Consider the following 21,536-nt stretch of genomic DNA (forward strand, 5'->3'; position numbering starts at 1 on the left):
CAGGTGCAGCCACCACTTGGTCTCAACGGGCTTGCCAGGACAGGGGCCCTGCATGACTACTCTCAGTGTGTCTCTCCTGTGCCACATGGAGCCACTGTTTGGGCAGCAGCGCCTGAGGCAGAAGAAGATTGCTGGTTGCATGACTGGAGATCTGTGAGCATTCACAGGCTTCTTCCTCGTTTGGCTTCCTTTGTAAGAGTAGGTAGAGCACAAGATGAATCCCACAAATGCTTGGTGGGATAGATTCCAATTGGGTTCATCCCAAACTTAGTGTGGATGCAATTTGGGTGGGCCAAAATTTATTTTAATTTTCGGGTTTTAAATCCATAGTAACTGATTCATTACTGTGGCCTAACAACATAATGTCTGAAAGCATGTTGCTCAGTTATACAGGTTCATCTTAAAGGGAACAGTCTCTTCATCATGGAGATGTGTACCATAGGCTAGCTCACAGCTTGTTTTGGGTTTTAGGAGTCTGCAAGCTGCAATTTCATATTCAGGCTCTTGATGCAGTTCTGGGAGCTAAGAATCCAATTTAGGCTCTGAATGAATTCCTTTTGGCTTCCCACATGCCCTTAGTGGCTCTGTGTTAGCTGTAGGCAGCTGGGTGTTTGTGGAACACTCAAATAAGACTCCTTTACCAGTGATAATCCAACAGCAAAATAGCTGGTCCCACCAGCCCCAGAAACAGAAGGATACCTCTGCCAACTCTAGGTGTCTCAACACTGATCCCCCACCCCACCCCAAACACACACACACACACACACCACATAAGGAAGCAGCTAACTCCTGATTTGACAAGGAGAAGGATACTTCAGAAAGACCTTTGCAAGGAGAAACAACTTTCATTCAGTTTCACACAGCATGCTATGCCAGTCTCCTAACAAAATTAGTTACACCTTGCTAAATAGCACAAGGATTATAAGCCCCTTCCGAGGCTAGTAGCTCAAGGAGTCAGCTTCATGTTCCATCAGCTCATCTCCAGTTCATACTCTGTTACACTTGGAAAGTTGCCACTGTTACGTGCTATCAAACTGTTTCCGGCTTATGGGGACACTATGAATGAAAGTCTTCCAAACTGTCCTGTACTTGACATCCCTGCTAGCACTTGTAAATGCAAGGGATCCCCCTCCTATTTGGTCTTCCTTTTCTTCTTCCACCTTCAACTTGTCCTAGCATGATTTTCTTAGCCAGAGAGTCTTACCTTCTTATGACATACCCAAGGTATGACAGCCTCAGTTTTGTCATTTTTATTTTAGGGAAAGTTCTGACTTGATTTGATTTATGGCCAACTTGTTCATCTTTCTGTCAGTCTGGGGTATTCACAAGGCTCCCCCCGCCAGCACCATGATTCAAATGCATCCATTTTCTTTCTGTCAGCTTTCTTCACTGTCCAGATTTCACACCCATATATATAATACGGGTAGGAATACACTAGAGTGGATTATCTTAGCCTTGGAATGCAGTGTAAGAACTTTGCATGTAAGGATCTTTTCTAGTTCCTTTATTGCTACCCTTGCCAGTCTCAATTTTCTTCAGATATATTGGCTGCAATCTCTGTCTGAATTGATGATTGAACCAAGGTATGTAAAATCTTTCACAATTTCAAATTCTTAACTGAAGACAGAAAAGTTGTGTAATTCTTTTGTAATTATCTATTTGTTGTGTTAATGCTCAGCTGCAGTCCTGCTTTGCACTTTCTTCTTTCACTTTCATCAGGAGTTGTTGCTGCTTTATACCAGTCAGATGGTATCATGTGCTTATCTTTAATTATTGATGTGCCTTTCACCAATTTTGCTTCCTTCTCTGATCCTAATCCAGCTTTCCTTATGATATGGTTTGCATACAGATTGACTAGATAAAATACACTTTTATCTGATGCCTTTGTTTATAGGAATCATTCTGTTTCTTTGTATCCTCTCATAACAGCTTCTTGCCCACAGTATAGGTTAAGCATCAAGATAATCAAGTGCTGATCCATTTGTAGCTTCTTGTGATCCACACAGTCAAAGGCTTTGCTGTAGTCTAGAAAACATAGGCAGATCATGTGCTGGAATTCTTTGGTGCGTCTAGTAGCCCATGGATATTTGCAATATGATCTTGAGTGCCTCTTCCTTTTCAGAATCCAGCTTGAATGTCAAGCATTGTCACTCCATATGGGGCAATATTTTTGTTGCAACATCTTGAGCATCACTTTGTTTGCATGGGAAATTTGTCCAGTGTTCATTCTTTTGCATCTCATTTCTGGGGAGATAGGAAAGCATATTAGACACTTCAAGTTTGTGGGCCATTGTTTGGTTTTCATATTTGTTAGCAGGATTTGGACCAATTCGGTCTCTGGAGCTTGGAATAGTTCTACTGGTATCCTATCTACTCTGGGGGCTTTATTCCTTCCAAGTGCGTTCAGAGCAGCTTTCACTTTGCTTTCTAATATTGCAGGCTCTTCCTCATAGGATTCCTTTTGAAGGAGTCTGCCATCCTTTCAACATTCTGTGTAGTTCTGTACATTCTTTCCATCTCTTTATTTTCTCCTGGTCACATAGTATGTCCTCCTGTTTGTCTTTGAGCATTCCTAATCTAGGTTTCAATTTTCCTTTGATTTCTTGAATATTCTGGAAAAAGTCTTTTGCTTTTCTTTTGTTGTTCTCTTTTGTTTCTTTGCACTGACCATAGTAATAGTTCTTTTTGTCTCTACAGTTGCTGAAAGGTTGTGTTCAGGATTCTGGCCCTATTTCTGTCTCCTTTTGCTCTTGCTTCTCACCTGTCCTTAGCACTTGCTAGTGTTCCTTCGGTCATCTCTCTGGTCTTTTTCTTTCTTTTTGCTACAGGAATTGCCTATTGAGTTCTTCCTAAGAATGTCTCTAGAATGTCCACAGCCTGAATGTGTCATGGTCAATTGAGTTCACTAGTGAAAATGTGTTCATTCTGTGGTCTTTGCATTCTTCAGGAATGTTATGTAAGTTGCATTTTGGCACTATGCTTCTATTAGTCATTGTTCTCAGCTTTACTCTGGTTTTTGATATTAAGAGGTCATGATCACCACCATAATCTGTTCCTCCTCTTGTTTTGGCAGCAAAAATTCAGGTTTTTCATCTTCTCCATCCAATTACATAGTGTGTCTGCTTTATCCAGGGCTTTTTTTTGTCATAAAACGCACCAGAACAGCGTTCCGGCACCTTTTTTTCAATGGATTTTACAAAGTGATTTTGAAGGCAGCAGATCAGCAGCAAACATCATTAACTTAGTGCCTGCAGGCTGCTATTGTATCTGCTATCTGATAGTGAGAGATAGCTGCTTGGGACGCTGCTCTGCTGCTCACTGCTTGGCTTGGGATTGGTGTGTGTGCTTACTGCCGGTGGGGAAGTGAGTTCTGGCACTTTTTTTTTTTTTTTACAAAAAAAGCACTGGCTTTATCTATTAGCCATCTGGTGATGTCCATTACTACAGTCATCTGGCCTGTTTCCTGAAGTACATATTTGCAATGAGCAGAATTCTAAGAGTTATTGTCCTGCTCCATTTCTCACCTCTAGGCCAAATAATCCTGCCGCACTTGATTCTGCTTTGTTTTGTATTTTTCTGTCCCAGTCACCTATGTTGACCAGTTTGATTCTGGTTATCAATTTCCTCTTGAACACTTGCATAGAAGCTTTCTATTTCTTCTTCTTCAGCATCTGTTGTTGGAGTATAGACCTGAATGGTGGTTATCCTGATAGGTTTTCCAAGAATCCTGATGGATAGATCTGTTTGGACTTTGCATTATAGTCTCTTACTGCCTGTGCTACATCTTGTCTCAGTATTTGAGCCACTCCATTTCTTCTGAATGTGTCATTTCCAGAGTAAAGCTCTTTGTGTTTCTCTGAAAATGCCCCATTCCAATCCATTTCATTTGCTCACACCAAGTACTACAACATTTAACTGCTCCATTTCTTATTTTATGGTTTCTATTTTGCCTTGATTCATTTTTTTCATATTCCATGTTCCATTTGTATGTGTTGTGCAGCATCAGATTTTCCTTTCATCTCTGTACATGTCAGCAACTAGGCTTCCTTTCAATTTTAATCTTCCTGTGTCATTAGCAACAGCACTGTCCACTCATCCCCTTTGCTATTCCCCAGTATGTAGTTGAGTGCCTTCCCACCTGGGAGTCTCATTTTATCTTGTTTCATGTTGTATTGTTTCATCATAAGGTCTACAAGGTAAGAATATTCAGAATGGTTTACCTTTATCTTCTTTTGTACTGTACAAAGCAGTGTTAGCTTGAGTGTCACTGCCACTGGCTGGAAAAGATCCTCTGTCAGTGCTGCCCTCCATTGCTGCTGTTGCCCAGTAGCTGCCCTTCAAAATTTTTCGCTTGGAGATATCCATTATCTTCTGCTGATGTGAAGGTTATTCCCAAAGAAGTTGGATGCATCTTAGTCTGGTGTCTCAGCTTTAAGCCCTGGGTGACCTTGCTAGGAGACCAGGCTAATAAAAGAGTCTGGCCTCCTGGTGGCATTACTTTGGGCTTTTCTGAAACTCTCAGACCACCTCTCCATATTAAAAAGGTGTGGATCAAAGAGGTACTTTGAAAGTACCTGCACTTTAAAAAAGGGCTAAATATTGATGCTGAAATAAAGACATCTGAGACATCAATTACCATCCCAAGAAGTCAGAATAGAAAAAACAAGAGATTACAATAAGGAACATCAACAAGGAAAGCCTAATGTAAGGACAGATCACTAAATAGTAACTTCTCTAAATAGAAATGGCAAAATTAATATAATTCACAAAAGGTCAGCTCTTTGCAGGAAGAAAAAGGAAAAAAGAAAACTTATATGTGAGGACATTATTATCTGGTGAAGTGGGCCCTAGTGGCCCAAAAGTGATATGCCACAATGACTTTGTTGCAGTTTAGCTTCTGTGGCAAGGGTGGACAACTTTAGGTCTTCCATGTGGTCTTCAACTCCCATTACTTTTGGCTGTGCCAGCTGGGGTTGATTGTGGGCCAAAACATTTGGAAGAGCACTAGATGTCTGTTCCTTTCAGGAATTTGGTATTGCCAGAAGTTGTGACTGTGGGCACCACTAACATGGCCTCTAGGTTGTTCCAAAGGGTGTTGGACAAACTTGTGGAGGCAGGGAGGTCTGCCAGAACTGTTGACTCTGACAGAGGACTACATGGAACTCCTGTGTTCAAAGGCAATGTGTGTCTGAGCTGCAGTTGCTGGGGAATAGTGGCAAGAGAGCACAGTTGCCTTCATGCCCTGCCTCTGGGTTCTCTGGAGGTACCTGGTTGAGCACTGTGAAAAGCAAATGGGCATTTGATCTGATTCAGCAGTACTCCTCTTTGTTTCCAGGCTCTACAGGGTATGAGCAAGGATTTCTGAAGGACAGCCTCCTCCCATAGGAAGGTGTTCATGAATTATGATAAATATTGAAGGCTCTATTATCCATTGCACCACCTAGGGAGGCTTGGCTCATAGGTATCTGAGCACATGGGCCTTTTAATAGCTGCACCCCAGTTATGAAATTTCCTTCCTTCCTCCTGCTGGAGCTGAAGTTGGATTCTTGGTGGCCTTGTTTTAGATGGGCAGCAAACTCTACATTCCACCACCAGGCTTTTAACACTACCTGATTTTTTAAAATCTTGTTCTCTAACTTCAATTTTAACGTTAGCTTTAAAATTTAATTTCACACAATGCATATAACATTATCCTGAGGAATCCCCTTACTCCCTTCGGGCTTGGTGAGGTTTCCACTGTGGTGACCCTACAACATCCAAGGCACTGGAATTAGCACATGACTCACTCAAGCATGGTTTCTGGGAATAATTTCTAGAAGAATGATTTCTAAAAGTATGATTTCTAGAAGAATGATTTTATTTAAAGAAAAGGATATAAGGGTGAGAGGGAATTGGAGAGCAGCTAAAAGCAAGTACATACACAATAATTCCCCAAGACACCTGTTTCACCACAGGATCCCAAAAATAAGAAGGCTAACCCCTGGCAACTCTTCACATGCACAATGCCCATAAGATTGATGACCCAGTCTTGGGCAGGGAGCAGGAGGACTTTTGTTGTCTACAGCAGGTAACCTGACCAGGAGGAGAACAAAAGAATTCATCTTACTATCCCTAGGTCCTTTCTTCCACCACTTCCATTCTCACCAACTGACCAGTGGGCTGATGCCCATCCACCAGTCCCAAAGTGACAAGTTTTCCAGCTGCCTGCCATTGAAATCTTTGGCCTGGCATCTCTAGGTGTCCTTGAGTCTACTAGTCCTGATAAGTAAACCTAAATTATTCCTGAAAACCTTGACAGCTGGAATTCTTGGGTGCGGGGGGCTGTGAACAAACCTTTGATTTGAGCCATCTGTTTCTCCTTTCACCAAAGGATGAATTTACCCCTTCATGACAATTCAGGGTTATGCTCCTGTGTTTATTGTTTTAAATAATATTTTTCTTGTATGTCACCTTGGGTGCCTGTTAGTGCCATGGCCCTGGATTGGCATCCCTCAGAGACTGAATCCTCTAGTGACAGTGACTCTGGGAGCACCAGAATCAGCCCATGTCTGGTCCATACACTGCCCAAGAAGTGTCACTCCCTTCTGACTCTGAGGAGTGGGCTTTGGTTTCCTCAAGTGAACAGAAAGATCCTAGGGAACAGTCCTCACCTGGCTCCCCAACTTCCCCATCCTCCATTCTCTAGGAGGAGTGAATGTCTTCAGGAAAAGGCAATCAGGAAGCAACATCTGAAGGGGAGGACATTCTAAAGAGACCTACTATTTGTGCCCAAGCTCTTCTGGACTTAGTTCTCTAGCTCCAAGATGCTGGTCAACTATTTCCAAATGTGACCAACTTTTCATCAGGCCAGGCCTCTTTGTCTGAGCTGTCACTCAGGACAGATGATGGGTTCCTGGTGCAGTGTGACAGTTAGGCACCATGTGTGCTTCATAAATGTATTAAATACAAAATAAAATGTTCTTAACATATTTCAAATTAGTAAGCAATTAAGACAAGCTGTGATTAAGCCACCCACAGAACAGGTTTCCGATCTGAACTCTGTATACCCTTCTTTTGGAGCTCATAGCTCCTCCTTTGATCTTCTGGCATTCATACCTGACAAACTGAGAAAGTGGTTTTGCTTTGATGAGATGGAGGCAGGAGGAGCATCCCTTTCCCTCCGAGTAAGATCTGCTCTCGCACCATGTCATCCAGGTCTCTAAGGGCCAAACCAGATGGTTGCTTTTTTGCTGTGAAGGTGGCAGGCAACAGGAGGGCAAGGGGCATCCTTTTCAGAACTGCAGCCATGGGATGAGCCTCCCAACTGCCCTCGCAAGGCCCGAGGCACCTGTGGTGTACTTTTAGAAAGCCATCTATTTGCATGGATGGCATTGTAGCTGGTGCAACCATGAAAACATTCCTCCTGTAAGCATGAAAATCTCTGGGCAGGAAGCCATCCCACATGCACTGCAGCATGTTCACTCAGGGGAGCAGCCACTGCAGCATCCTTTTCCAGTTGAGGAAATGTGTAGAGCAGCCTTGCGGACACTGTGTCGTATGTTCACGAGGCACCATGCCACGCTTCTAGAAGCTGCTTTTATGGGGGGAGGTCCAGATGCCATTGTAGGCCCGAGTAGCATTGCCATGTTCTCCATCTGTTTCTTATAATTTATTTATATCCTACTTTCACCTGCAAGAAACCAAAAACAGGCTATATAATTATCCTCTCTGTTTTAGCCTTATAAGAACAACACTGTGAAGTGGGTTAGAATGAGAGCAAGTTACTGGGCTAAAGTCACCCAATGAGCTCCATGGCTGAGTGGGGACTAGAACCTGAATCTCCCTAGTACCAGTTCAACACTCTAACCACTATACCATGTGGTTCTACCTTTTCTTTAATTTTGAAAATCTGTTCAGGAGCAAAAGACAGAAGAACTGTACATGAGGCCTTTTCTGGTTGGCAGTGCCAGACCACTTCTGTCTGCAGATGGTTCTGCCCTTCCACAGATGCCACTTTTTAGAAGGGTTGCTATGTACTTGTAGTCAAATTATTATTTGAAAGCGTTTCATTACCACTAACAAAACTATCATTCCAAGTAAGATAGTGTCTGACAATGGTAACCCACTGGGCTACTAACTGGGTCAGAAACTGAGCAGTTTGTTTAAAACAGTATAACTTAAAAGCAACAGCAACAACAAATCCACTGCTGCCTCCACTTTCACAGTAAATGAAACTAAGACCACAAAGATAGTCATTTCTGGCCAAGCATGAATTGGAGGTGGGAGTCGAATATAAAACTTTACAAGTAAATGCATGCAAAAGTGAATGTGTCTTGGAAGACCCTAATGATGATTTTACATCTCTCCCCAACCCCACTTGTCACAGCTTCTTGATCCCCCTGAATGTGGCAATGGATTTGTGGAAGCAGGAGAAGAATGTGACTGTGGGTCCCTGGCGGTAAGCAAGAAGTAGGACTGAAACTTGACAGTGACTTGATGTGGGGCTGCTGCTGACTTTGGCACCATATTGGAGTTTCCTGAGTGTGTGCTTAAGGGCTTCATATTGCATCCAGAGGCTGGGGTATTTGAGGAGAAAGTCTAAAAGGCATGTATATACATGGATTTGGGCACTCCGACCAGTACCACTCAAGTTAGATAAGATTGCCCACAGGGCAGGACCAGCAAATATAGGTAGGAGCAAAAGGCAGTATTAGCTGGAGGGATCTAGAGGTAAAAGCAGGAAAGCAGGTGAGGTGAAGGTACACTCACCTTTTGCTAATCTTTCCAGACTGCACCCTCAGTGGGCTTCTGTGTCTTGAAGAAAAACATGTTCCTGATAGAATGGCTTCCATCACTGAACCACTTGTTAGCAGACTTCTCTGTGTAAGGGCAGCCCCTGCACCCTCCCTGATACTGGCAGCAGTGGGTATGGCACCTTATAAGTTCCTCATTATACTGGGCTTCACCTTGTCAAAGATACACGTTGCCAAAGTTTAAAGAATACTTTAATGAATGTACAAGTTTGCACACATCAAAAGGAGCACATTTGGGAACCCACCTTGATGGGAAATAATGTACTTGGTGAATTGCGCTTAGTTCATGTTATGAGCAAACTTGAAATTCTCGAGTGGAGGGAGGGCCCAGATTCAACCTCAACACAAAAACTTTACCTTGGCATCCAATACCTGATCTCTTCCCAGCATTTTACAGCTGCCTCCTTTTTCTTGCTTGTTCTCAAAGGAATGCTCCAAGGTTGGTGGAAACTGCTGCAAGAAGTGCACACTTACACATGATGCCATGTGCAGCGATGGGTTGTGCTGCCGAGGGTGCAAGGTAAAGAGTGAGGCGGGGAACCAAACTGGGATTGGAAAGAGGTGTCTCCCATGGAAATAGGCAGGTGGCTTCCAGTCTTTCGGCACCAGTTGTGAACAAAGCATTTTCTTTCTTTAGACAAAGTTTAGATCAGCTCTGTGTGTTTGCTACTGCCTATCTAGGTTGTTATTCAGACTAGAGGACCATATTATGCAGGCTTCCATCATCTCCACCCAAGAAATAAATTCCTTAACTATTAGGAACATGTGGCATGGTGTAGAATGGTTATATGTTTGAATAGCTTCTGAACAGATATGTATTAATATGCTGATAGATCTAGGTCCCCAAATTTGCAAGTTTTAATGCAACTGCAAAATCATCGACAAAAGCAGAAGACAAAATAGTGAAATAATAAAAGAAGAGAGTTCTGCTCTCCCAGTCTGGCTCTTTTATTATACAACCAATATTGTTATATCTTACAAAAAGTTATAAAGCATAAAAATGAATCTCACATTGTGGGGAAAAATCTTTCATTCTCTGTAAGGTCTCATTGTCTTTCCCACTCAGGGCCCAAAAGTCCCATCTGAAGCAGCAGATACACCTTTCTCTCATTCTTTTCTCCAAGTACCCTCTTTTTAAAATTCTGTCTTCAAGGTTATCATGGCCTTAGGTTCTCTTAGCAACAAACATATCTCCATATTCTTAGTGAGAAGACTCATACTATGAATCCATTGGGCCAGTTCACATGTTAATTACCCCAAGATTTGCCAGGTATGAGGAAGAGCAAACATGCTGCCTGTGGAGCATACTAATGTCTGCTTTCTGCAAATAACCTATGATTGACCCATAGGTTGTGAGTACAACATGCCAACCCAGAACACTTGGGCTGATTTGCCCATATTATATCTTCCTGCCAATGTCACCAAGATCCAGTTAAGAAAAACACAAAGATGTTTGACAAGGAGATGAAAAGAAAAGGCAAATGGAAAAAATCTGATTCCTGGTTCAGCGTGGCTTCTGTGTCACCTGGATCAGCTGGTAGATGTGATTAGCAATGATATAAGAATGAAATTCAAGTAAAATCAGATTAGAAGTAATAGAATGTATCGAATTTCAGCTGGCCATTGGAGAGACTGAAACCACCTGGCCCTTCATCCATCAAATGCATTATGTACAGTCCATGCACTCTGTTCTTTTCCTTAGTCAAAAGAAGGAAGGTAAAGAAGGTAGGAATGCAGAGAGCAACGAGTGCTGCTTCTTTGTGCTTATCAGATGGGGGGATTCTGTCACAGTGGGAATTATAATTCTCATCTCTTCTTGCACTAAAGAGAAAAAGGAGGAAAGTTGGGATAGACTATGCAGTTTGTTTGCTGTTCTCCTCTTACAACAGTAGATTCATTTGCCTGGCTTCTCCCGTTACCAGCCAATATGAAATTACTCTCCTGCTTCTCTGCCATCTCCCACTTTGCAGTACGAGCCCCGTGGAGTCACTTGCAGAGAAGCTGTGAATGAGTGCGACATCCCTGAAACCTGCACTGGTGACTCTAGTCAGGTAAGTTGCAAGGCAGGGATACAATAATGGAGAAAAGAAAAGGAAAAAAAAACTCTATAGTTCTGGTCAGGCAACTGAGCTTTTGGTCACTCTTGTGTGCTGTTCTCAAAAATGTGAGGGCTTTAATTTCTAAAATTAGAGGTGCCTGGAACAAAATCTGTCTAAAAGCCCCTTCCTCTAGTCTAGAAAACCCACCCCAAAGTCCAAGTTATGCAAAGACCTGGCTGTAGTTAATTTAGTTCTTTAAGGGAGCTGTGTTTTGTCTTGATCTGTCCAACATAATATTCTATCTCTCCTTTATGTGTGTGTGTTTTTTCCCCTTTCTCTAGTGTCCACCCAATTTGCACAAACAGGATGGCTACTTTTGTGACAATGAGCAGGTAAGGTTGGTATCTCAGCTTCATGCTCAAGGACCATAGGCAGAATTTCAAGCAGTGCAGCCACTGACAGGTGTAATTGTCTCTGTGCAGTTATAGCCATGTCTCTGTGCCATGCACAGCCTATATAGAGCCAAGTAAGAGTCAGCATCAGGGCAGGAGAGCAAGCAGTGACAGGCAGGACACAGGTACAGCGAGACTTTGCAGGTCTACATCAAGAGTGACCATTTGTGCCTTTAAGAAGATGAACATTCTGTCAGATACAGTTTCCCCCATCACTGCACTACTATCACGCAAACACCACATTTGATCGCAATGTCTCCACTGAGTACCTCTAAAAGGTACAGGAACTATCTCAGAGTATTGAACAAGCCACCATCAGTCAAATGTGTTGAATCCACTAAACATGAAGGCAGGCTCACTAATGAACATTGCAATACAACCTTACATACAAAATGTACTTCTTCTTTTCAATAATTATATAACAAAACCGTACAAACAACTATAATAATAACAAAATACTAAGTGCACCCAAGTCCCTGACAAGAGCACCAATACAAAAACTAGCTGGGGAGCTGTAAAGTTCAAGTGTCCTTTGCCGTCTTGAGACCTGTTTGGTATCAACTGGATATAACTGTTTTAAATAAATAAATAAATAAATAAATAAATAAATACAAAAGCAAACAAAAGAACCCAAAACGGCTTGGGTCCTGGTTACCTAAAGGAGCGCTTACGTCCATACGTGCCCTCCCGCTCCTTGAGATCAGCGGGAGAGGCCTTCTCCGGGAACCCTCCGTGAAGGAAATTAGGAGGGTAAGTACCCAGAGGAGGGCTTTCTCTGCGGTGGCGCCCAATCTATGGAATGTGATCCCCAGAGAGGTCCACCTGGCACCATCGTTATATGTTTTTTGGCGCCAGGCCAAGACCATTTTATTTAAACGGCATTTTAATTGTTAGCTTATTTATTGATTATCTTTGGCCAGGGCATTTCCAATTATATTGTTTTTATATGATTATATGTATTTATTTATTGTTGTAAGCCACCCCGAGACTTCAGCAAATGGGGCGGCATAGAAGTTTACTAAATAAATAAATAATAAATAATAAAATGTACTCTTCAACTGGTCAGAGTATCCACAACACAGAAGAGTCAGCTCCATGTGCTTGAATCTTCAAAACCCTGGAATAAAATGCCAATTCAAGATATACATGAATTCATTATGTGGATTCACCCCCCAACACGAACGTGTAGGAATTATACCAGGACCAAGTTAGCATGGGCCTTAGTGGCAACAGCAGCTCCTGCCTCTTCAGCTTTCCTGCTCTTTTTGATTCAAATTTCAAAGAGCCTGGCTCTTTCTTAGTCCCACCCCTTTGGGCTATATCAATATTTCATAAGGGTTACACACGCACACTTGTCTTTGCGGCTATGCCATCTTGCTTCTGTAAATAGTAAACTAAGAAGGCCATGGGGAATTTTTTTTCAACTTCACCGTAAGAGGGTTATTTCTTACAGAGTTTTATCTGTAGCTTAAGTTATTTCTTCCTTTCTTTCCTTCCTCTTATTAAAATTATTGATCTTTTTTAACTGACAGGTATTTAGGGATGCTCCAAATCATGCTCAGTTTTCCAATACATGGACAAAGTCATTATATCATCATATGGAAGATTGCATGCAGTTTGGGTTTTATTCTGTTGAGTTCTGTGTTTCTGGGCTTGTTTTGGTTAGATGGCGCAGGAGTCAATGAATGTAATTCTAACCTAAAACCTTTATGTGGAAAGGATGCTGTGAGTTATCCTGCCGTTAACCACCAGAAGCAGGAAAACAGCTGCTTATTCAACCTATATTTTAAAAAATCGTCTTTGAGATGTGTGTCTATAGAACATTCTGCGACTCTTTTTAATAAAGTTAATTAGATTTCGCCACTAGGGATGAGGGGAATGTAAACACATTGAAACTTTACATGCGCTATTCTTCAAATATGTAAAAAATGCCAGGGCATTTAAATCAGTCCTGTAAGGAGAAACTAGACATGCATGTTTTGAAAGTGGCTTTATTTTGTGTTCTGAGACTGTGGATTAGTCCTGAATAGGAATCCACAGGACTTAGCTGTGTATTAGATTCTTTGTGAGAAAATATGAAGTATCTCTGGCCCCACACACTTTGATCTTATCAAGTCCTTTGACCATAGCACCACTGACTTCTGGAGTGCAACCCTGAGTCCCTTTCTAAATTAGAATTTATCCCCTTGGCTACCCTAGTACTGTAGGAGTCACAGTAGCTGAATTTGCACTTTTAGATCCCATAAATTTGAATTTGTCCACAAATGCATCAAAGAAGGTCTAATGTAACTTTGCTAATAAGTCTTTTTTTGTATTCTGCAGGGCAGGTGTTTCGGAGGCCGTTGCAAAACTAGGGATCGCCAGTGCAATGCATTGTGGGGACGTGGTAAATATGTTCTTTGACATTCTTCTTTATATGTCTTGGGGATGCTGTAGTGACATGCTTATGACATCCCATGCCCATAAACACCAACGGCAGCTGGAAACAGAATTTCCAGCTCCAGATCTCTAGCTTTAAAATGTGCAGGTCAATGTATTGTCTCCCAACTTGATATTAATTCCATTGACCCATTGTGCATGCTCTCACTCTGACTGATGACAGGGCATAGCTAAAAGTCCTGCTTGCTACAGCAGGAGGAGAAAAGGGTAGGGGAGTGGATTGTTTCAACTCTGGCCTAGAAGCTTTCCACCTGACAAACTTAATTGGAGTTGGTTAATTGTTTGGATAAGTGGAGACAGATAAGACAATCCTGAGGCTGTGACAAATGTTGAGGTCAATGAGGGTTTAGCACATCAAGGCATTGCACAACAATTTAAAATGATATAACTCAAAACATTAAGATAACTACATAATTTAAAAGGCTAGATTTAAAAGATGCGTCTTCACACGTTTTTTAAAAGCCAAGAGAATGGAACTAATCATACTTCTTGAAGGAGTTCATTTCACAGTTTGGGAGCAACAGAGGAGAAAGCCCTTCCATGTGTGTCTGACCAAGGGGCTCCTGTGGGACATGCTAATAACTGATTCTAATAATTGAATAGCAAGACATCAGAGCTAAAAGCTGTTCCCATTACCAGGCTATCAAAGTGTTTTCCTCTACTTGATAGCTCACTGAAACCAGCAATATGGTTTTCTGCCAAGATGTGGAGGTGGTAGGGATAATCTGCATGTGCCTGAAGAATTCTGGGAAGTGAGAGCAGGTCACCATCAGCAGCAGAGAAGTTGGACTTTGACTGAGAGGCTCAAGTCAGTGGCCTGTGCAACTAGCAGCATGGAAGTCATTAGATCTACTTTCATTTTTCACTTCCTCCATAGCACACAATGGATGGAAAGGAGTCTCCATCAGTAGTGACTTGCAAAATGAGTGCAATCTTAATGTTCCTCCTTGGAGTAACATGCTGCATACCTGCAACAAATGCAGCTGGTCGCATTCTTGGGGGGAAAAAATGATCGTGCTTGTGCAGATGGTGTCTACCTTCCAAGGAGTAAGAGAAAGTGAAGAGTTCTTGAACAGAACAATGGAACTGCAGGAACAACAACAAGCACAGAGATGGAAGATCAACAGGAGGTTGAAGCAGATATGGAGAATGCTGAGTTGAGAAAACCTGATGAAGAATCTCTCTGGAGAAGGACAACAGTTTGGAGCAGAGAAATTGGAAGACACTCTGCACCAGAAGAACTTCTAGACCTAAGTAACTGCTTTCAGCCACTGGAGGACAGCCCTCAGAAGAATAATTTTACAAGAGAAACTGTACAATAGGGAGCAATTGGTGGAAAATCAGTAGACCAAGAAGAAAAGAAGAATGGTAATTGTGGGAAACTTCTTGTTGCATGGGATTGAAATCCAAGTGAGTTGTGGAGATTCATAAACTCAGCAGGTATTCTGTCTCTCTAGAGTTAAGATTAGAGATGTGATAGAAAGATTGCCAAATAAAGCCCATGGACAGTTATCCCTTACTTCTAATCCATGTGTGAACAAATGATGCTACCAAATGGAGCTATAAAGAAATCACATCAGGTTTTGATGCTCAGGGAAAGAAATTAAAGGACTTTGCAGCTTAGACAGTTTTCTCATCCATCCTTCCAGTTCTTGGAAGAACAATAGAAAAGGAAAGAAAAATACTTCGAGTAAAGAGTTGATTACAAATGTGGTATCAACAGGAGAACCACATACTTGACTTCTTGATTTTAAAGGAAGCAAAAACTGAGTGAGACCATACATATACTTTGGATTGTAGGACAACTGATCTTAATAAACTCAAGACAATGATAAGTAAGGTTCCATGGCAAATGACCTTAAGGAAAAAATGAGTTCAATATCAGAGGGACTTTTTAAAAGGAGGAAATTGTTAAGACACAATTACAAACAAATTCTGTCAAAAACAAGAGATAGAAGACAACAGAATAAACCAGTATGGCTCAAAAACAGACTTTTGGTTGACCTAACAACAACAACAACAACAACAACAACAACAACAACAAAGGATATGTATAGGAAGTGGAAAGAAGGCCAGGCAAAGACAGACAAAACACAAATTTTAAGAATGCCATCAGGAAGGCAAAAGCTGAGAATGAGATGAGGCTATCAAGGAATGCCAAAAACAACAAAAAAGCTTTTTCTTTCAGGTGTGTTCGCAGTAGAATACAGAGAAAGGAAATGGTGGCTCAACTTCTCAATGAGGAGGACAAACTGATAAAAAAAGACAAAGAAAAGGTTTAATTCCTACTTTTGCTCAGTCTTCTCCCAAAAGCAGGGCTATGACCCCGCCACCCTCAGTGGAAATGAAGTACAAACTGAAGGAGTAGGAATGAAGCTTGAGACTAATAAACAAATGGTCAAAGAATGAGTTCAAATATCCAGGGCCTGATGAACTGCATCCTAGAGTAAGAAAGGAACTAGTAGAAGAACTCTCAGATCCACTACCTATATTATCTATTAAGTTCTGTATTAGACCCAATACTTTTCAACCTATTCATAAATGACCTGGAATTAGGAATAAGTACCGCAGTGGCCAAATTTGCTGATGCCACTAGACTTTTAGAGTGGTTAAAACCAAAGGAGATTGTGAGGAGCTCCAGAGAGATCTCTCCAAGCTGGGAGAATGGACATCAAAATGGCAAATGCAATTCAGTATCAGCAAGCAAGTAAAGTAATACGTGTTGGGACAAAAAAATCCCAGCTTCAAATATATGGGATTTGAGCTAACAGTGACTGCAAGGAAGGGATCTTTGGGTAGTAGTAGACAACTTGATGGAAAATGTCAGTCCAGTGTTGTGAAAAAGGCAAAAGGCAATGGAATCACTGCCACAGGAAGTGGTGATGGCTACCAATTTGGATGGCGTTAAAAGGGGGTTTGACAGATTAATGAGGGAGGCGGCTACTAGTCTTCCTGGCCATGTGCTACTTCCTTTACCAGAGGTGGCTGCCTGCATGCACCACTTGCTGAGGAGCTTGGGTCGGCAAAGGTCTTGTACCCATCCTGCTAAGGTGATCCTGTGGGCAGCTGGTTTGGAGTGCTGGACTAGATGGACCTTTTGTCTAATACAGCATGGCTTTCCTTATGTGCTTTGAGAAAACATAGAGAACAGGTGAAGTGTCAGATGACTGGAAGAGGGCTAATGTTGTCCCTATCTTCCAGGAGGTCAAAAGGGAGAATTCTGGGAACTACAAATCAGCTGGTCAATCCCTGGGAAAATTCTGGAACAGATTATAGTCAGCCTTAAGTGAACCTAGAAGCCAGCATGGCTTTGTCAATAACTGATCTTGCCAGAATAATCTGATCTCAGTTTTTCATCATGTAACCTCCCTGTTGGATTATGAGAATACTGTCGACATATCTTGACCTCAGCAAAGCCTTTGTCAGTGTGCTTCATGACAGAAAACCAGTTAAAATAGGGCTAGATGAAACAACTATCAGGTGGATTTGCACTTGGCTACAGAATCAGACACACAGACTGCTTCTCAATGGCACCTATTCAACCTGGGAAGAGGTAATAAGACAGGTATTACTGACCCAGTCCTGAGCCTAGTGCTCTTTGACATTTTTATTAATAACTTGGATGAAGAGGTGCAGGAAATGCTTGCAGATGGCACAACATTTGGTAGGTTAACTAATACCCTGAAGACAGAAACAATTTTTAAAGTGATAGGTTGGAGTGTTGGGTGTAAAAGCACAGAATAAAATTTAACAGGGACAAATGCCAAGGAAAAGGGGGAAAGGAACCAAGTACATATTTACAAAATGGGAGATACTTGGCTCTATTGTATAACCAGTGAGAAATATTTTGGAATAGTTGTAGTCCACAAACTGAGTATGAGTCAACAATGTGATGTGGCTGCAAACAAAAGCAAATGTTAGTTTGGACTTCTTTAGTAGAAATATAGCTTCCAAATTACATTTTATTTATTTATTTTTGGATTTATATCCTGCCTTTTCCTACAAAGGGCTCAAGGCAGCTTACATCTCCTCCTCCATCTTATCCCCACAACAACAGCCCTGTGAGGTAGGTTGGTCTGAGAGTCTGTGACTGGCCCAGTCACCCAGTTGGCTCCAGGACTGAGCGGGGACTAGAACCCAGGTCGTCAGAGTCCCAGTCTCATGCTCTTAACCACTACACCACACTGGCTCTCCTTTATTTGGGACTAGTTAGGCCCCACCTTGACTTGTCTGGGCTCCACAGTTTCAGAAAGATGCAGACCAACTGGAAAAAATTCAGAGGAGAGAGCAACAAAGATGATCAGGAGACTAGAAACAAAGCCCTTTGGGGAGAGATTGAAAGAACTGAGCAAGTTTAGGCTTGAGAAGATAAAACTGAGGAAAGATATAATAATACTTTTCAAAACTTGAAAATATTAAAAATCTCATGAAGGAAGGTCAGAGTCACTTAATCATCCCAGAGCACAGGCTCAAGTTACAGGAAGCCATATTCCAGCTAGATATCAGGAAAACATTCCTGACTGTTAGAGCAGTACAGTAATGGAACCAATTACCTAGGGAGGTTGTGGGTTGTCCCACACTGGAAATATTCAAGATGCTGTTGGGTAGCCATCTGTCAGGGGTTGTTTGACTTGGAGTCCTGAATTGAGCAAGTGATTGGACTCGATGGTTTTATGGGCCCATTTCAACTCTACCATTGTATGATTCTGTGCCCTTGGAATGCACTCAGTGGAATTATGAGTCTGGAATCCACTTGCTACCACCTCAGAGCACCCTCCATTTGTTCAGCATTTGCAATCCAGATTTATTACAAACTTATTACAAACTTGCTTATTACAAACAGAGAATAAGTGCTTCAAGACACCCAATGAAATCAGTGTCTCTAAATGACTCAAACTCCACTTTGAGTGGCAACAGAGAAGAAGGAGAAGCAGAAGCAGCAGAAGAAAAGAAAGCCACCAGTCTCGGAGGATCCTTAGATAATCTGACTGGGGTATAATTGCCTTCTTGCCCATCAAGAACTAATCAGTGGTTTCCATGGAAAGTTTCATTGGGACCCAACTCCATTACCTTTTCCCCTCTGGCTGTGGCAGCCCCATCATGAAAGAGGGAAAGAAGAAAGTCAGCACTGAAGTATATGTAGTTAATTAAAACTGTTTTTATCCTCTTCAGTTGAAAAGACTTTCAAAGACACTTACAAATCACTAAAAGCCTCTGTCCTTGGCTTAGGTATCAAAATATGGATACACTTATCCAACTCTGGACCACTCCATTCAGAAAATTTCACTCCCCAAAAGTAAAAATAAAATCCCACAGACCTGCTATAGATGTTATTAATGAAGTTACATTCTGAACATTTGGTAGGAACATTTTGGATTCATATCACCCCCTTCAATTTTAATGCAGATATTATTTATGTGAAACTATAAGACAAATATTCACTCGTTTTTTAAATCCAAAATTCTCACTAGGACTGGTTAAAAGTTATATTCAAAAGCCCTGCATGTCCCAATGTCACAATAATAAACTGAACGGTTTTCTTTTCTCAGCATCTGAAAACACAAGCAACACTTGCTGATTAATGGAAGAATTGCAGTCCATTTATTGCAAAATCTCTTGAGCCTAAATCTTTGAAAAGAATGTTCAGTCCTAGGGAAGCCCACCCAGGAAGCATTTCCATCCTGCATTTTTTGTGTATTTGCCAGAGTTGCTTTTAAAGCAGCTGGTCCAATGAACTACTACTTGCATTGGGGAATGTCAGGCGTACTGGGCTCAGGGCACAGATAAGTATGGGTTTATGTTTTCTGACTGCCCCCTTCCTTCCTCCCTCCCTCCCTCCCTTCCTTGGGACCCAAGCTTCAGCTGAAAGGTTGTGCTATGAGAAGCTGAATGTTGAAGGCACTGAACGAGGGAACTGTGGGCATGAGGGAAACCGCTGGGTGCCATGTATCAAGCAGTGAGTAATTTAAGGTTTCTCCTTTTCCTGTAATGCACTGTATTCCCTCCCTGCAGTGCACTGCACCAGACCACGGAGGCAAGTGGTCACAGTGTCACAGCCATCAAGCTGGTGTAGAATCAAACCTTTCTTTCAATGAATGAGTCTCTCCTCCTACTTTGTTCAGGGATGTGCTGTGTGGATACCTCCTCTGTGCCAATGTGACAGGATCTCCACGTGTTGGTGAACTTCTTGGCGAAATCACTACAATGACTTTCTACCATCAGAAACGTTACGTTGACTGCAGGTTAGTGGGATCTTGCACTCTAGATCTCCTTCTCCTTCGCTTTCCCCTTGTCGTGCTAACCTGCTGAGGGATGTTTTTAATGCATAAATAAGATTAGAAAGGTTTGTGGATAATGGAGAACTGATCCAGTAGCCCTTAATTACATAGATTAAAACATTAAAATATGCTATACTGTCTAAAAGACTGATAACACCCACATCCCGTTCTGTTCCCCCTCCCACTCTGCACTTAGGAGCTTATCAACTATGTAGGCTAAAATGTGCAAGGAAAAATATGAAACTTTCCCCCCAAAATTTACAAACAATTAATACTTCTTCTGGCAGATACTTCATAGGTACACCTTCTTCTGTTACACAAGATGACTAACTGCTTCTGAAAGACACTGTACAGACAGAAAAGTTACTACAAACTTTTGCTGTAGTAATGAATTGTTGGTTGTAATGGAAATGTACTCCACCGAGAGAGCCCTAATAGGTCTATAGATGTGGTCTATAAATTTAATAAACAAACAAACAAATACAACATAAACTCAGTGTAAGTCTGAGGGGTGGAATCAGGAATCAGACAATACTGTCAGTCTCCTAAGGAGCCCTCTCTACTTCAGAATTGGTACAGTCCATCTTCAGACCCATTCTTCCCACACTGCCAAGTTTCAGATCGGTTTCTGTGTCCTGCAGGCACAGAACCACAACTTCCATGTGGTTTGCTGGCATCCCTAATTGCTGTTTATCATGAGATAAGGGAAATGTCAAAAGAAGTAGCTAGTGGACACCACTCATATTCCCCTTTTATCAGCATCATGATTGAGGGGGCTTTTTCCTTTCATGAAGCAATGGGATTTTCCACCTACACAGTCAAACGCTTTTTTTCCCTGTTCTAGGGGTGGCCACGTGCAACTTGTGGATGGCACAGATATAAGCTATGTGGAAGATGGGACTCCCTGTGGGCCCAGTATGCTGTGTCTTGATCACAAATGCCTTCCTGTTTCTGCCTTTAACTTCAGCGTCTGCCCAGGCAGCTGGGGCAGCCAGATCTGCTTTGACCATGGGGTAAAATTTACATATACTGCAATAGAAGTGTGGAAGCCTGGCACTTTGTAAACTTTTTCCTTTTAGCATAGGAGTAGGAGTGTGACCTGAATGAATGCAAATATTGAATTATCTGCTTGACTTTCCTTGACTTTATTTTCTTCATGGGCCAAGCTCTAGGGAAAGGTAGCAGGAGTTTTAAAGTTGAAGTTAAAGGAGTTATTGTCTTTAAGTTTTTCAGAATTTGGAAATAAACTGAGGCTTATAAAGAAGTATATCCTGGCTCAGTCCATATGCTTTTTATATCAGTTATACGTATATAATCTGCTGCCAAACCCAAATTGATGGACAGATTGACTTTATTTTATGATAGTCTCATTCAAGAACTAACTCCCCAAAGAAAAAGGGCTAGAAAAATATGCTTTGTGTCTGTTTTTATTCTGTTGCTGTTTGAAGCAGTTTTTGAAATCCCATCTTGTAAGGATAACTGTGCTTCCTTGGTGGAAAGCAACTTATAACTTTTTAAAGAAAATTTTCAGTGGGA

General features: G+C 41.7%; 1 protein-coding gene across 3 annotated transcripts in view; it reads left to right on the top strand.

Annotated features, from left to right (window-relative positions):
* The window catches only part of ADAM11 (ADAM metallopeptidase domain 11), a 96,782-nt gene that overhangs the window by 51,819 nt on the left and 23,427 nt on the right, over positions 1 to 21,536 (top strand). For all 3 annotated transcript variants that reach the window (XM_044418737.1, XM_044418736.1, XM_044418738.1), the window contains exons 16-23: positions 8,366 to 8,437; positions 9,220 to 9,312; positions 10,763 to 10,843; positions 11,173 to 11,223; positions 13,606 to 13,669; positions 19,579 to 19,678; positions 19,845 to 19,964; positions 20,845 to 21,013. In XM_044418737.1, the coding sequence (XP_044274672.1) occupies positions 8,366 to 8,437; positions 9,220 to 9,312; positions 10,763 to 10,843; positions 11,173 to 11,223; positions 13,606 to 13,669; positions 19,579 to 19,678; positions 19,845 to 19,964; positions 20,845 to 21,013 (750 nt within the window). The remainder of the gene's footprint in view (positions 1 to 8,365; positions 8,438 to 9,219; positions 9,313 to 10,762; positions 10,844 to 11,172; positions 11,224 to 13,605; positions 13,670 to 19,578; positions 19,679 to 19,844; positions 19,965 to 20,844; positions 21,014 to 21,536) is intronic.

The sequence above is a fragment of the Varanus komodoensis genome, unplaced genomic scaffold (assembly GCF_004798865.1).
Source record: "Varanus komodoensis strain SLA01 unplaced genomic scaffold, ASM479886v1 scaffold92, whole genome shotgun sequence".
Taxonomy (NCBI): Eukaryota; Metazoa; Chordata; class Lepidosauria; order Squamata; family Varanidae; genus Varanus; species Varanus komodoensis.